Source organism: Vicia villosa, linkage group LG7, assembly GCF_029867415.1.
Source record: "Vicia villosa cultivar HV-30 ecotype Madison, WI linkage group LG7, Vvil1.0, whole genome shotgun sequence".
NCBI lineage: Eukaryota > Viridiplantae > Streptophyta > Magnoliopsida > Fabales > Fabaceae > Vicia > Vicia villosa.
This window is the reverse complement of record NC_081186.1, coordinates 132,316,751-132,331,736: the sequence shown is the minus strand read 5'-3', so window position 1 is coordinate 132,331,736 and position 14,986 is coordinate 132,316,751. Positions and strand designations below refer to the sequence as shown.

General features: G+C 34.2%; 1 protein-coding gene across 1 annotated transcript; it reads right to left on the bottom strand.

Annotated features, from left to right (window-relative positions):
- Positions 1-12,081: 12,081 nt before the first annotated feature.
- LOC131618565 (protein BEARSKIN1-like) lies at positions 12,082-14,689 on the bottom strand. The gene is made up of 3 exons (XM_058889758.1): positions 14,453-14,689; positions 13,822-14,090; positions 12,082-12,902 (listed from the first exon to the last, which is right to left on the bottom strand). The coding sequence occupies exons 1-3, from the start codon at positions 14,613-14,615 to the stop codon at positions 12,243-12,245; spliced, it is 1,092 nt and encodes a 363-aa protein (XP_058745741.1). The 5' UTR covers positions 14,616-14,689; the 3' UTR covers positions 12,082-12,242.
- Positions 14,690-14,986: the final 297 nt, after the last annotated feature.

Here is a 14,986-nt window from a genome sequence, read left to right as displayed (position 1 = left end):
GATGATGGTGAGAATACTTCATAGACGCCCTCCACCCGCAGACTTTTTCGAGATACTTCTGCTCCTCCTGTGCCACCTCCAGCCGATATTGTATCTTCTGTTCCACCTCCTGATGGTGTGGACCTATTGCACTAGGGGTGTTCATGGGTGCGGGTTGATCCATGAACCCGCTAACCCAAACTGAACCAACCCATAAATTATATGAACTCGTTCATTTACGAGTATACCTAACCCAACCCGTCACAACCCATATAGTTTTGGTTCGGGTATTGGGTTTGAGTTTTGCAACCCGTTGACCCAACCCATTGATGTTACATTAGTAATTTCTTATTTTTTATTATTATTTTAAATAAAAATATAAAATTATCATCTCATTACTAACGATAATTTTACTAACGATAAAATTATTATCTCACTACTAAATCAATGAGTTTACGTAATTCTAATACTAAATGTTGTTTCTTATTTTCTTTTGTATCATTTCCAACTTACGTATTTTATAAAATTAATGTGTCTTGTAGAATTATATACTATTATCTAGTGTTATGTCATGTTGATTAATATTATTAGATATTATATGATGTGCTTCATCCATTTCGTGTGTTAGAAATGAGTATAAATGTATTAAATTGTGTTACAATATTTTTAAATTGAAAAAAAATTATTTTTTAATTTGAAACACAACCCACGAACCCAACCCAACCTATAAATGAACGGGTCGGTTCGAATTGGTTTTGATAATGAAATTTTAAGTTGGACGGCAAACCCAATCCATTGAAGTTTGAACGAATTGGGTAACCGGTTAGGTCGAATCCGGTACAACCCAACCCATGTACACCCCTACCTTGCACGGGGAGGCTGATGCTGATGTTGGTGCTCTTCTGCCACCTCTTGATACTTACCCATAGGGTTCTTCCGATTTATCCTTATTGACAGGGTACGTTGATCATATAGCCAGACATGTCAGAAACAAATTGGTAACAATGCTTATAGTTATTAATTTTTTCTCCTTAGTGGAAATATATTATTTCTAACCTTGCTTGTTTTTAATAGTGTTTCTTTGGAAATTTTCAAGATAAGGCTTCCTAGAAGTTCTACAACCATAGCGGAATATTTTATCTTTGTAACAGCCTGCAGAGCCGTGGTTCGAGGATGTCCTCATAGCTTTTAAGCTGAAGGACCTATGTCATATCGGGTACTCCATTATACACAACGGAATGCTGATGACATTTACGGAGAGATGACACCTAGAGACATCCTGATTCCATCTGCCTCATGGTGAAGTTACTATTACTTTGGATGACATCGTATGCATCTTGCATATACCTATCTGGGGTATCCTTCTTTGTCACGGTTGGATGATGAAGGAAGAAGCGAGAAAGACTCTGATTGAGAAGCTCGGGGTTGATCTAGAGGATGTGCTTGAGGAGGTGGAGAAGACTCGTGGGACGCACATAAGGTTTTCCTTCTTGACGCGACGATATGATACCGAGCTCCTTACGGCACAGGAGGCTCTTGGTGATCCAATTGAGGTGGAGATACACAGATTACGTGTGCTTAAGTGTTACTTCCTATATTTGGTCGGCACTCAGTTGTTTGTGGACACGAGCTCCACGTATACAGATGTCTCTTACGTGAGGTACTTTTTGGATCCCGCACGTATCCATGAGTACAACTCGGGGCAGAAACACTGGCGTACAACTACTCGAGACTTGGAGAGGGATGACTGTGGAAGACAAAGACTGTGGTAGGAAGATATTCACTTTTAGTGGTAACAATCTTATATCCTTATAGTTTTATTTTATAAGTTGTTCATTCTATATTTGTGATAATGTTTGATCCCTGCTGTAGCGGGGAAAATCTGAGATCGAAGCCATTATGTTGACTCGACTCAATATTTCAGTGAAAGTCGCCACCGCGCTTTATTGTTTCCAAAGGAAAAGGGAAAAGAACGAATAAAACCCAAAGTTTGTTTTTAAAACAAAAGAGAAGAGATCTTAGGTACGGGTGTTGCTTATACAAGGGGAAGGTTTTAAGCACCCCTCATATCTGTGGTACTCCACAGGAACCTTTTGTGCCTACATACCTCCTCGGTGCAATGGAGAAGTCAGAGCTAATATAGTTCCGCTTAAAGGGAAAACGTTTTTAAAACGAATAAACACTCTATCGTCGTTGGAGAGAAATACTCAGCCATTGATCTTGAGCATGAGAACAAACGAGTTCTTTGCATCGCTAATGAAAGAAGGGCTCCAACTCGGATAAAATCGACGAGTATGCCACTAGCTTTCTCACGCGGAAAAGATCTCATTATATCAATCAATTTCAAAATCGTGGGGTATAACCACTCGTTTCGACAATTAACAGTGTCTAAACTTTTTGAAGAAAAAGGCCACTAAGGGCAAAAGATATTTTAAGAGAAAAGGTTTTGAAAAGATTGCAAACATAAGAAGGTTTTTGAAAAAGGGAGAAGATTTTGAAAATTTAAGAATGGGAGGAGATGAAGAGGCTATCCTATTGCGTAAAATAAAAGCTAAGGAAAGAAACAGTCTAACCGAAATAAGAAGCCAACACTTGACATTATGAGTCAAGGTAGATTTCCCATCCTTTGGAATATCAATACTAAACCATCACATTACCACTTGGGGATCCAGATGAACTTATTATCTTAGCACCATTTCGCATTAAGCACATTAAAATTCTAACGAAAATCGGGCAGAGTAACGGCTGTTTTCGGGTAAAATCCTTATATCAATGCCTTGGAATTAACCATCAAGGGCTTTCAAGGAAATACCTGCACATACAAACAAACAACAATCCAATGCCAGACAGACAGAATAACAGCAGAGTAACAATATCATGAGGGTCCAGAGGTACTAAGTCCATAAGTCCGAATCTCCAAAATGCTAGGGATAGTAACCAATAGTCCAAAAGAGAGCCTTAGGTGTTTTTTAGATTTTTGTTATTTATTAGTGTTTTAGCATAAAAGTAAAGTATGGCCCAAGTGGACAAAAGAAAAATAGCGGAAGCATAAACATATGTCCAAATGGACAAAGAGAAAATAGCGGAATATAAACGTCCAAATGGACAAAGAAAAAATAGCGGAATGTAAATATGATGAAATGATAAAATAAAGCAATAAAGCGAAAAATAAAAGAGCGATATAATAAATTGCGGAAATTAAAGTCAATTGTTAGATGTTAAAGATAACCATCTTGAAACTTGTCAAGTATGTTATCAAAGTTAGTAATGAAGATCGATGGTGAGTGAAGGATGTTCTCGGATTTAAATTCAATGGAAATTTATCAGAAGCTTGATAAAATCATAGCGACTACACGATAAACTTCCATAAGTCATAAATCAACCGCATACAATTCTCTTCCATATTTGATCTTTTTTTATTCGGGACACGAAATATTGCGCTATGTTAAGCAGATCGCCAAGTGATTTATGTAGAAATCACCCTACAACGAGGCCGGTCAAAACTTTATGTGCTAATGCATGCGAGAGAAGCGATATGTAGATCACTCTCCGAAAGCAATACCGCACGAAAAGAAAAATGGTGAGTGATCTCGTCTTTACCAAGAATCCATAAGAATCCTCAAGGTATTAAGACTTTCATCGATCAAAATAAAGAGAAACAAAAGATGGAACCACATTAAAAGCTCCTTTCATCCATAATTTCAATCACATAATTTTGCGGATTTGGATTCTCATCCTATCGACGCCCTAAGTCCATTGAAATTAGAGAGAAATTAGGCCTCTAACTTGTGATTCAAAGAAAATATCAAAAGAATGGAGTAGAAGATGAGTTAGAACCAAAAACAAGTCAAAAACCACAAAAACAAGCATTCTGCCCAGATGTAAATCGATTTGCACAGAGTGTAAATCGATTTGCATAACTCTGTTTTCAAATCTGCACAGTTTTTCAGTTGTGTAAATCGATTTGCACCAAATGCAAATCGATTTGCACCAAATGCAAATTGATTTGCACAACACAGTTTTCAAAAAAAACAGCAAATAAAGAGAAGAAAACTTGTTTAAACATAAAACCAAACACCTTGTGATCTTGGATCAATTTGTGCACGAAAATGTATCAAGTAAGCAAGCAAATCTCATCAATATAGCACCAAAGGTGCATCAAGCATAAACAACAATGGATCACATCTTGAATTATGGATTGGATCTAGAATTTTACCAAATATTTCACAAACTTTGTATCTTCTTCAAGAACACACAACCACAAGCCTTGATCTCTCACAATTGATGAAGAAAAGTAGTGTTTATGTTGAGGTTTAGCTCTAAATTAGTGAGGTTCAAGATGTGACTCACTAATTTGTGTGGAAGAAAAAGAGCTTTGAGTGATGGGTTTGGAAGAGGTGAGGAGAGAATTTGCAATAAGTTTCTTGGCTATCAAAGCTTGAAAAATGAAGAGGGGAATGCCTCAATTTATAGGAGCTAGGCTTGGGAATTTTTGTGGCTTGGAGTTAGGATTGGAAAATAGAATTAGACTTGGAGAAAGGTTTTGGAGCCAAAAATGAAATCCAATGGTCTTGATGCAATCACATGAGGGTTCATGATAAAATGATGTAGGAAATCCAATGTGAGAACTAAGTCATGCTTCCCATGCTTGCAAATGATGTCAACACTTTCAAAAGCTGAAATTTGCCTTCATTTTTCCAAATTCGCACTGGTGCAATCGATTTGCATCTTATGCAAATCTATTTACATAGCTGAAAAAGGCAAAATCTGGGGAAAAAACAGTTATGCAAATCGATTGTTGTCTTATGCAAATCGATTTGCACTGATGGCAGAAGCAAATCTAGTGCAGAAACAGTTGTGTAAATCGATTTACCCCTTATGCAAATCGATTTGCACAGTGAAATTGTTGAAAAATGCTCCTTTTGATGGATACTTTGACTTGGTACCTACAAAACACAAACATACAAAAGCACAAGGCAATATTTTTGGTATTTTGGTTAGTAAAACAATATATACAAGACTAAAACATTGGTGCTCGATGATTCCCTTGCAGATGAATTGAGCATAACATCACAAGTAGAGTTCTAAGTTAAAACTTCTTGATTGATGATTGGTATGCAAATAAGGTATGATCTTAGGGTCAAAAATTGGGGTATGACACCTGCATTTTTTATTTTAATTTAAGGATTGGATATTACAACACTTCCCGATGATCATTGGCTGAGGAGAGGTGAATGGCTACACTGAGGCCATGCCACATGCTCGTGCCTTCACCCCCCTTAGAGGGAACCACATGCCAGATCCTTACAGATCTTATCTCGATCGTATGGCTATCGAAGACACTCGCTATGACTACTATGTTGCTTATTGTGGAACAGTTCCGTGGGATGACGATGCATTATATTCTGGATGGTTGGCGTATCGTTCGACCATCATTGTTCGCCATCTTCCGGAGCGCGTCATGCGGCAGTTTGGCTACTGTCAGACGATACCTCGCCACCCTTCTATCTCTGCTAATATTGGGATAGCCCGTCGGCAAATAGATGAGGCCTTTGCAGACTTTGAGCATCACATGGTTCCAGATGAGGTTTGTGCGACCAAAGTAGAGGTAGACTAGAGCTGCACCGACGAGTACATCACTTGGTACTTCACTGTGCACACTAATGATGTTCTTCCTCGCTGTCGTGAGATACTTGAGATGGCGGAGACACGCATTGACGATGGTTTCTTCCCTGAGGGGTCTGATCACAGGTGTATACTGGATGATAACATGAGGGTGGTAGATGGGGCATTTTTATAGCGTAAACATCGTGTCAGGACATGTGGGCACTTGACGATAGTGGCAGAGTAGCCGGTAGACGAGGTGGTGGACGCAGAGGTGGCATGAGAGGCGAAGGAAAGGATGTTGCCCGACACACACAGTGGTGATCGTGCTGATTATTTTGATGTCTGTATTTTTATTACATTGATGTAATTTATTTTGATTATGTATATGACACTATTTGGAAGATTTATATATACGATGTATTCTTTTGGTGTACTATATACCATTGAATTTACATTACACTACCTTGATGTACTATATTTTGATGTATTATTTTGTTGTTGCACAAAAAAATTGGAGTTTTTAAGTAAAATGTAGTTGATTTAAAATATAACAGAAGGTTTCAAAGGTACATCTACAAAACATTATGTTTTTAAGAAGTTCCGTAGATATATCTACGGAAGATCTCCTGAAGTGAATTAATTTGAATTTTCCCAATGTTCAGTAGTTTATAATGCTTTTTTAGATAAAACTCCGAAAAAAAAACAAATTTTGGCAAAAAAAAAGTTGCTTCCTGATGTATATCTCCGAAATCAGGGACAAAAATGAAATTTCACCGGATACCTAAGAGTATCAAGAGGTGGATTGAAATATTGTTTAAAATAAAGCAACGTGTTAGAGTTTTTAGAAGTGTTATACACTACCATGGTATCATTGGTTTCATTCTCAATGAGGTCCAAAATTTAATTTTTTTCTTTTTTAATAATCAATTAAAATCAATCCCAAAATAAGTTGTAAGTTTGGTTACAAAATCGGTCGCCGCTAAAAGTTATCGACTAGTACTATAGAAAAGTGTTGGTCGTTTTATTGGTCGCAAAACATAATAATGACAGATTTTTAAGAATTTTTTATCTCTAAGAACAATTTTAATATATTTTTTAATGACGAATAATATATATATATATATATATATATATATATATATATATATATATATAATAGAAAAGGAAACTAAATGTCCATCAGAGAGTACAAGGAACAATATAATCCGTTAGTACAAGATGTACCTACTGATTACGTGGAAAACAAAAGAAAACCAATTAATTAAAAAAAAACCAAAACAAAATAAATTATACATTAGCCAAAAAAACCAAAGCATAAATGAGAAACCATAACAATAAAACCCCACCCTCTACTAGGGTAGCATTCACTATATCCAAACTCACAGAAAGCCTCCATCAACAAAAGTATCTTTCTCCAAGAGAAACATCAAAAACACTCCACTACAAGAACATTGTCGTGGATATCATTTTCAAGTCTTGAAAATGCTATTTTCTTTCACGTCTTTCACATTAGTTGATGAAGTATATCATTCCAAAAAGTCCAAACCGACCAAATAACAGAATGCTAGATCATTACAACCCACTCATAATCTTAGACCTACCACCCACGCGGATAAATAACTCAAATAGGGACCAAGATCCTCAGAAAGAACTAATAACTAACCAAATCACTTAAAAGTCTTATACCATATAACATAAGCCATCTAATAAGTAATGAACACAATGATAAATCTAGGAGTGTAAGTGGATAAACATGCTAATTACACAATGATAAATCTAGGAGTGTAAGTGGATAAACATGCTAATTACGCAAATATTCCAAACCAAATCGAAATAAAATTATTATTTTTGGTTCAGATCTAAAACCTAACTGAACCAATAAAAATTGATGTGGTTTGCTTCGATTCTCGGTTTTAGTTTTTAGGAATTGTTAAAGCGATGAACCGAACCAATAGATATAATTACGCTCTAAATCTTGTATTTGTTTATACTTTCTTCCTTTTAGCAAAACACACATCTAGAAATCAAACTTCAAAATATAGAAAGTAGAAACCATAAGTCATAAAAACTTATTTTCACTAAACTACCGCTCTTGCTGCCCCGTTACAACCGCCGCTCTCTCTACTGCCATTCTGATATGTTATAGTCGTCTTCTTCGTATTCAAGTTCTCTTTGTTATTTTTCATAATTTTTACACATTTTTTGTTTCTTCTTCTTCAACAAAGTTCTTTCTAGGCTTGTTACAAAATAGTTTAGATGTGTGTTTGAGGTGTGAGAGATGTTAATTAATGTGTGTTTTATTGTGTTATTTGTTAAGCATTCAAATTCCTTCTCAACCTTCTAATGCCAAGTGTCAACTTTTATATTTGAAAGTGAACTTATTTCACGATGCAATGAAAATCATCTCACTGTTTCGTATAGATAAAGAAAAACTTGTAATTTGTTTGAAAAAATAAAGCATGAAATAAATTACATGAAATGTATTATTTTAAAAAATAATAGCATAAAATACATAGAAAAACATGATAGTGGAGAATACAATAATGTTTGAAAAAAAGACATGGTAAACCGATCAACCAAACCAAACCGAACTAAACCGATTAGTTTGAGTTGATTCCATTTTTGAAAAATGTTAAATTGAATCAAGCCAAACTGATAGTTTCAAGATATCATAGGGTTTTTTTAACCAAAAACCAGTCCAAAACAAACTGATTACACCCCAAAAGAAACCGACTCTTTCAATCCCCCATACAAAAAAAAATCTAAATTGGATCGGGAATTTGGAGAATCTGCAAAGGTCTTAAAATTTGTCCGGAACGTGTGGGTTCCTTCCAAAGTCAAGATTTTTGGGTGGAGATTACTAAAGAATGAGCTGCCTACGAGGATTCTGCTTGTCGCAAAAGAAATTATTCAGAACAATAATGATAGTTGTTGCATTTTTTTTAGATTGCAGGTGAAGGATTGTAATAATTTGTTTATCAATTGCAATATGATAAAGCTTGTGTGGATTAAGATTCAGGATTGGATGGATATGGACATTATTGGTGATTTGTAGTAGTGTTGCAGTCATTTCGAGAAGTTGTTGGTCAAATTGCACAGAGAGTGTTCAATTAATAGAGTGGGTGTCTTTTGGTTAACAACTTGTTGGTGTATTTGAAATCATCGTAATGGTATTATTTTTCAGAAATGTTATGTTAAATTTTGATGAAATTGTGCACAAAGTTAAAATGTTTTCTTGGTGGTGGTTAACGTTAGGTTCAAAAGAAAAAGTTGATTGTAACTTTTATGAAGGGTTAAATATACAACAAACCCCTGTAATGTTAGCGAGATTTACTTTAATCCCCTGGTAATGTTGTTTTTTGTAAAACCCTCTCGTAATATTTAGATTTTATCGTTATAGCCCCTAGATGTACTATTTCAGTCCAGATTCTATTTTTCAGTGACTTGACAATCTAGCTGGATTTTTAATTTATTTTTTATTAATTTTTTTAAGCCACGTGTAATTCTTTAATTATTTATTTAATTTTTTAAACTTTTTTATATTAATTTCTTTTTTTTTCGTTTTCTTAAATTGTTCTTAATAATATTTTTTTGAAATTCTTTAATTTTTTATTTAATTTGTTTAACTTTTTGTATTAACTTTTTTTTTCTAAGTTTTCTTAAATTATTTTTAATAATATTTTTTAAAAATTATCAAAATTTTACAGTTGGAGCCCGGCCCATTTATATTTCATTAGCTGCAGCAGCCCACTTTTTTTTTATAAAGACTAATTACGTTTTTATGAATGATTTCATTCCCCTTTAAATTTTTGTAAATAAGATCTATGGTGGAGATGCTGGTGATATGTGGTTCCCCTTGTAATATGCATTTTGAGTACATTCTGTACTCAGTTTATACATCATTGCTTATTAAAAAAACAACTAAATCGTAAATTCCCTCTAGTAAGAATTTTATCTCGCAGAAGACGTCAATAAAAAAACTACTATAAAAGAACCCTTCTAACCCTCGTGGTTTTTTTATAAGCAACTCTTGAATTAAGAAAGTGTGGGTACAAGGGGTACACCAACCCTTACAAGAGAACAACACAGGAAAAACCTGGATCAAGCAAAGATATCAAGAACAAAGCAATGGATTTTTAAACTATTCACAAAAATTACAACGAATTCTATCCTTAGAATCTATAGCTAACCACCACCATGAGTACCAAAAAATCTGGAAGAAAAGATCATCGATATCCCAGTCGACTCTATTAAAAACTATGTCATTTCTATGCTTCCAAGTGCACCAACAAACTGTTAGCCATATTGGTTGGCCTCTAACCCTCGTGGTTGGCCTCTTACTATTTATGGAGATTCATTCTCAAGATAACTAAAATTAGGTTGGCCTCTTATGTAATTCATCAATGAATGTTTATCTTGTTTCTTAATTTACTTTCTTTTTTAGTATACAACTTCAAAGTATTTTTTAGTTTAACAACTTAGCTTCCATTCCAAGAGCAATTTTAAATCATGCTGGACGTGTATAGGCTGTTTCTAATCTTTTTTTTCAATAAGCAATGATATAAGATATCGCACTAGGGGTGCAACCCTTACAACGAAAACTCTATAAAGAGTTGAAGCAAATTAAAGGTAACTTGTACCAATCATATAAACTAGTTCTAGGAGAAGATCTACTACTACTTAACCATCTCCAAGAAAGAAACAAGATGTTGGATATAGCGATATCAAAACTAAAAGTAGCATTGTCAAAAACAATAGCATTCCTCATTAGCCAAATGCACCAAATTAGAGCAATCCATATTGAGTTTAGAATAACTCTAGTGTTGGCTTTCCTCACCTTTTCTTGAATGCAACCAAAACTTTTGAACTCTTCCATGTTCAACTCGAAGTCATTCCCCAACCAAGCATAGATTCTTTCCCACACCGCTTTCGTAACTTGACATTGAAAGAAAAGATGGTCCAAAGTTTCCGGATGGTGAGAACAAAATAAGCAATCAAGAGAGTTGAGATTAGGAACTCCTCAATTAGCCAAAAGATCCTTTAAAGGTAGTCTATTGATGAAAAATCTCCAAGAAAAAATTTGAACCTTTTTCAGGATGATGGCTTTCCAAATGACTTCCAACAATTTGATGGTGTTAATTAGCCAAGCTATGTCTTTAGCATTGGACACTAAATGGGACACGCTAGCAACCGAGAACACACCGGTAGGATTTAGATTCCAATGGAAATCATCATGTTCGAGAATGTTCGGAACAATGCCATCCAACAACATTTTTAAGTCTCTCAATTGAATGTCGAAAGCCGAAACTAAACCATCCGCGGCGGGAAGGTTATCAAAAAGAACATCAAAATTCCAAGAATGTGCACCATTGCTCCAAGAGATGACATCACTAACTTTGCAAAGTTTATTGTTTGAAAGATCAAACAAATAAGGGAAGGAAACACAAAGTGGTTGATCTCCCAACCAACAACTATGCCAAAAAAGAATAGTGTTACCTTGCTTGAAGTCACAATTGACCCAATCAATGAAGCCTTCAACGGAGTCCTCCTCTTTAAAATCCTCCTCTAATCTAATTAACTTGCAAAATCATTTACAAGATTATTTTATGTTATTAGGAGGAACTAAACAATGGATAGGGCTGTTAAAAAAAAATCCAACAACTGAATTTAATCGTCAAATTGAATTGGTTATAAAATAATCGAACTTCTTATGTTTTTTTTAAACAAAAATATATTGATTGGAGAACCCAAGTTCTCAAACTTGAAACAAAAAGATTCTCAGCAAAAAGACTATTAGAAAATTACATGCCAGTTGCATCTTACGATAAATAAAAAAGAGGATTTTTATTAAATTCGTAAAAATTATAATTGACTTAGATAATTTTCCTAACAAAAGTCCATCTCCACACCAAAACTTCTTATGTTTTGTTAGTGAACGAAACCATATACACAAACAATTTAGAATCAAACTGAAGCTGAAACTGAATCCGAATCGAACTAAAAATAAATAAAAAATACTTAAATTAAGTTAAATTTTTTTACTTACAAAATATTTAAAAATATTTTAACAGTTCGGTTCTTTAATAAACGGTTCATTTTAAGAAAAATTATCTTCTAACGTTCAAAACGGAATTTCAAAATGGTATACCAAACAAGTGATTTTAATTCGATTTGATTTTTAGTAAATTGAGACGGTTCATTTCAGTTCAAGTAAATTTTTACTATAATTTAGTTTAATTTAATTTAATTTTCTCACGAACTATTCCATGAACGAACCGGATGGGACGTGGATAAGGGAGGGTCCTGTTTGTTTTGAGTTTGACATTGGTGCAAGCCTCTATTTACTTGGTAGGAATCCATAGAGGAAGACTTGAAAGTTTTGTTGGAAGATCACTTATACAACAATCAAATTTACTTTCAAATTGGCATCTAGTATACATATGATAAACAATGAATCAAAATTGTAATTAACAAATTACCAACAATCTTCACAGATCAATATCAATCATAATAATAGTAATAATAATAAGAGTTATGTGTATGTCTTTTCATACCCATAATTTAATGCATGACATCCAAACTTAAATTTTAGTATAGTACACATAATTAGTCTTAATTTGATTTCAATATAATTATAATAAAATAGGGAATGAAAATCACTGTTTTCCATAGCCCCAAAAATCCATTTCTCCCCTCAAAGAAAGCTGGTTGATCTGATGATGAGGATTATCTTCCTCAAACCTAGTGGCTTCTTTTGTTGACTCTTCATTCACTAGTCTATCAAGCATACCCCATTCATTCATTCCTTCACTTCTTCCTACACCAATTTCTTGATGAGGTTCACATGAACCAACCTCAATACCAGATTCAGAAACTTGGTATCTCAAACCATCACTTCCACTTTCACAGTCTCTAGGGTTTGTCATAAGCTGTTTAACTATTATAGGCTGTTCCGACGGTAAAGATGTTGCGTATGAGTAGTCAAAGTTCATCTCGAGAGGCTTTTGAGTGTGGAGAAGAGGTTGAGGTTGAGGTTGGAGTTGGGAATGGAAGTGTGAGTATTGAGAGTTTTGTAAGTGTTGATAATGGAGACCGAGTTCGGGTTTTTCTAGCTCGAAACCAGTTAGGTTCCTAGGGTGGTTTTGTTGTTGTTGTTGATGTAATAAGTAGTGGTTTTCTCTTTGCATGAAGGAGCGTGGATTGGTAGAGGAAATGTTGTTCATTTGTTGATCTTGATTGTGTGTGGATCCACCTTCATTTCCTATCTTGAATAAGTTCTTCTTCTTGAATACCCTACACACTACCCATCCATCTTCCTGCAAATAGATTTAAGTGACAAAATATCACCATATATTCTTTTTAAATCCTAGCGGACGATATTGCAGATGCATTAGTCTCCACAATCTCATCATAATGCAATTGCAGTATGATTTAAAGTCAGACATCCAATAACATTATAAATCACATCAGATAATTTCACTCATGTCTCATCAAATATTTTCACCAAAACTCAAAATTTCAAAATTTTAAAACTCAATTTAGTAATGAAAAATGTTAACATTAAATATTCTTGAAATGTGCATTTCAAACACAGTCTTAACCAAAATTCATGCCGCATCAACAATAATAACCTCAATCGCAACACTCACAACCACAATTTTATTTGCGACCACAATCGTAATGTAAAACCATAATCATATATTTCTTTTTATCTTTTATATTAATATATATGATTTTAAATTACAATCAATCGCAATTGCGACTGCAATATTATTAATGTGGTCGTCTCTCCAACCACATCAATCACAATTGCAATGTGATTTAAAATCACGCGTCTGACTGTATTATGAACTCCATTAATTCACAATTGCGGATGTTTTTTTTTTGAAGTACTTTTATCAAAAATTTAAAATTTCATATTCTTAAAAATCAATTTATTTATGATGTAATGAAAAAACTTAATATTAAATAATTTTCAAATGTATATTTTCAATAAAAATTCACACTACAACGATATCACAACATATTGACCCCAATCGCAACCGTATTTGCTTTCGCAATTTAAAATTTGTTTAAAAAAACTTAGGGTGAATCTCACACATAGTGCATGTTTAGAAATAAGAAATTACATGTTCAATTCTGCGTTCTATTGGATAAAATATTTCAACAATTTTTTAATATTTGAATTATAATTAAAGACTCGTTTTTTAAGAACTACAATAAAGAAAAACTTACATTGGTAGGATCATTGCCGTCTTCAAGGCGATATTCATGCATAATCCAATCAGTCTTTTGTCCATGAGGAGCTCTACCTTTGTAGAACACAAGTGTCTTTCTCATTCCAATTTTCTTGAAAGTATTCCTAATGCATTTGTCTCTTCCTGTTGCTTTCCAAAACCCTGCACTTGTTGCTCTATTAGTCCTTGATCCTGTTGGGTACTTTCTGTCCTTGTGACTGAAAAAGTACCACTCGTTTTGCGGTGTTGATCCAATCTTACACTTTTCTGTGTATCGTAAAATATTCTAATCAACAAGTAAACCCTAAACATATTCATATAATGGAACATAATATTTCAACAATTTTTTTCCGAGCATAAATTAAGTATTATCTGTGCGCAACTGTATAAACTAATCTCTCAAGTCAGAGAAGACTATAATAAACAGTAAAACTCTCTCTCAAGATAATTTAATACTGCTACTCAAAAACTTGAATCGAAGCCTAACCTATGGTTAAACTAGAAGAGATCGTTTACCATCTCATTCAAGTTCAGATGGGTGTAATATTGCAACAATTGATGATAAAATTTATTTTTGAGAATATGCAAGCAAATTAATATATCATGAAGAAATAAAATTACTACTTTACCTTGCAAGTCCCAAGGTTCCATCTTGTTCAAATCCACCTCCCTTATAACATCCATATCAAACTTTTGAAAGGAAAGTTTCTTCTTCAAGTAGTAATGAAGTAGTTCTTCGTCGGTCGGATGAAATCGAAACCCCGGCGGCACACCGCCGTTAGAAGAACTCATCTAATCTCCAAATTAGTTTGCAACAAGTTGCACCACCACCTATATATCTAGATGCTTATTATCTCTCTATTGTCTTTGAGCTTTGAAGGTAGCAATAAATTTTTGTACGTTAGGTTGGAAGCATGGAGCTTATATACTACCATGGTTGTCAACGCCATCATATTTCTACACTCTTGGAAAGGGTTGACGGCCGGTGACTACGCCGACGGGAATGGTTAAAGCTAGCAAACGTAAAAAGCAAGTTTACTGAATGAATGTGACTAGTATGATTGTTATTTTTTATTGTTATCTTTCTATTATTTTATGCTTTTTATTATAAAGTTTTTAATATTATTGATAGGTTCCCCACAAAGCCTATAGGGGCGTAGGAC

Coding starts and splice junctions, on each gene's coding strand:
- LOC131618565 (XM_058889758.1), bottom strand. CDS start 14,615: ATGAGTTCTTCTAACGGCGGTGTGCCGCCGGGGTTTCGATTTCATCCG. Junction 14,091..14,452: donor GGAACCTTGGGACTTGCAAG/GTAAAGTAGTAA, acceptor TACGATACACAG/AAAAGTGTAAGATTGGATCA. Junction 12,903..13,821: donor ACGGCAATGATCCTACCAAT/GTAAGTTTTTCT, acceptor ATCTATTTGCAG/GAAGATGGATGGGTAGTGTG.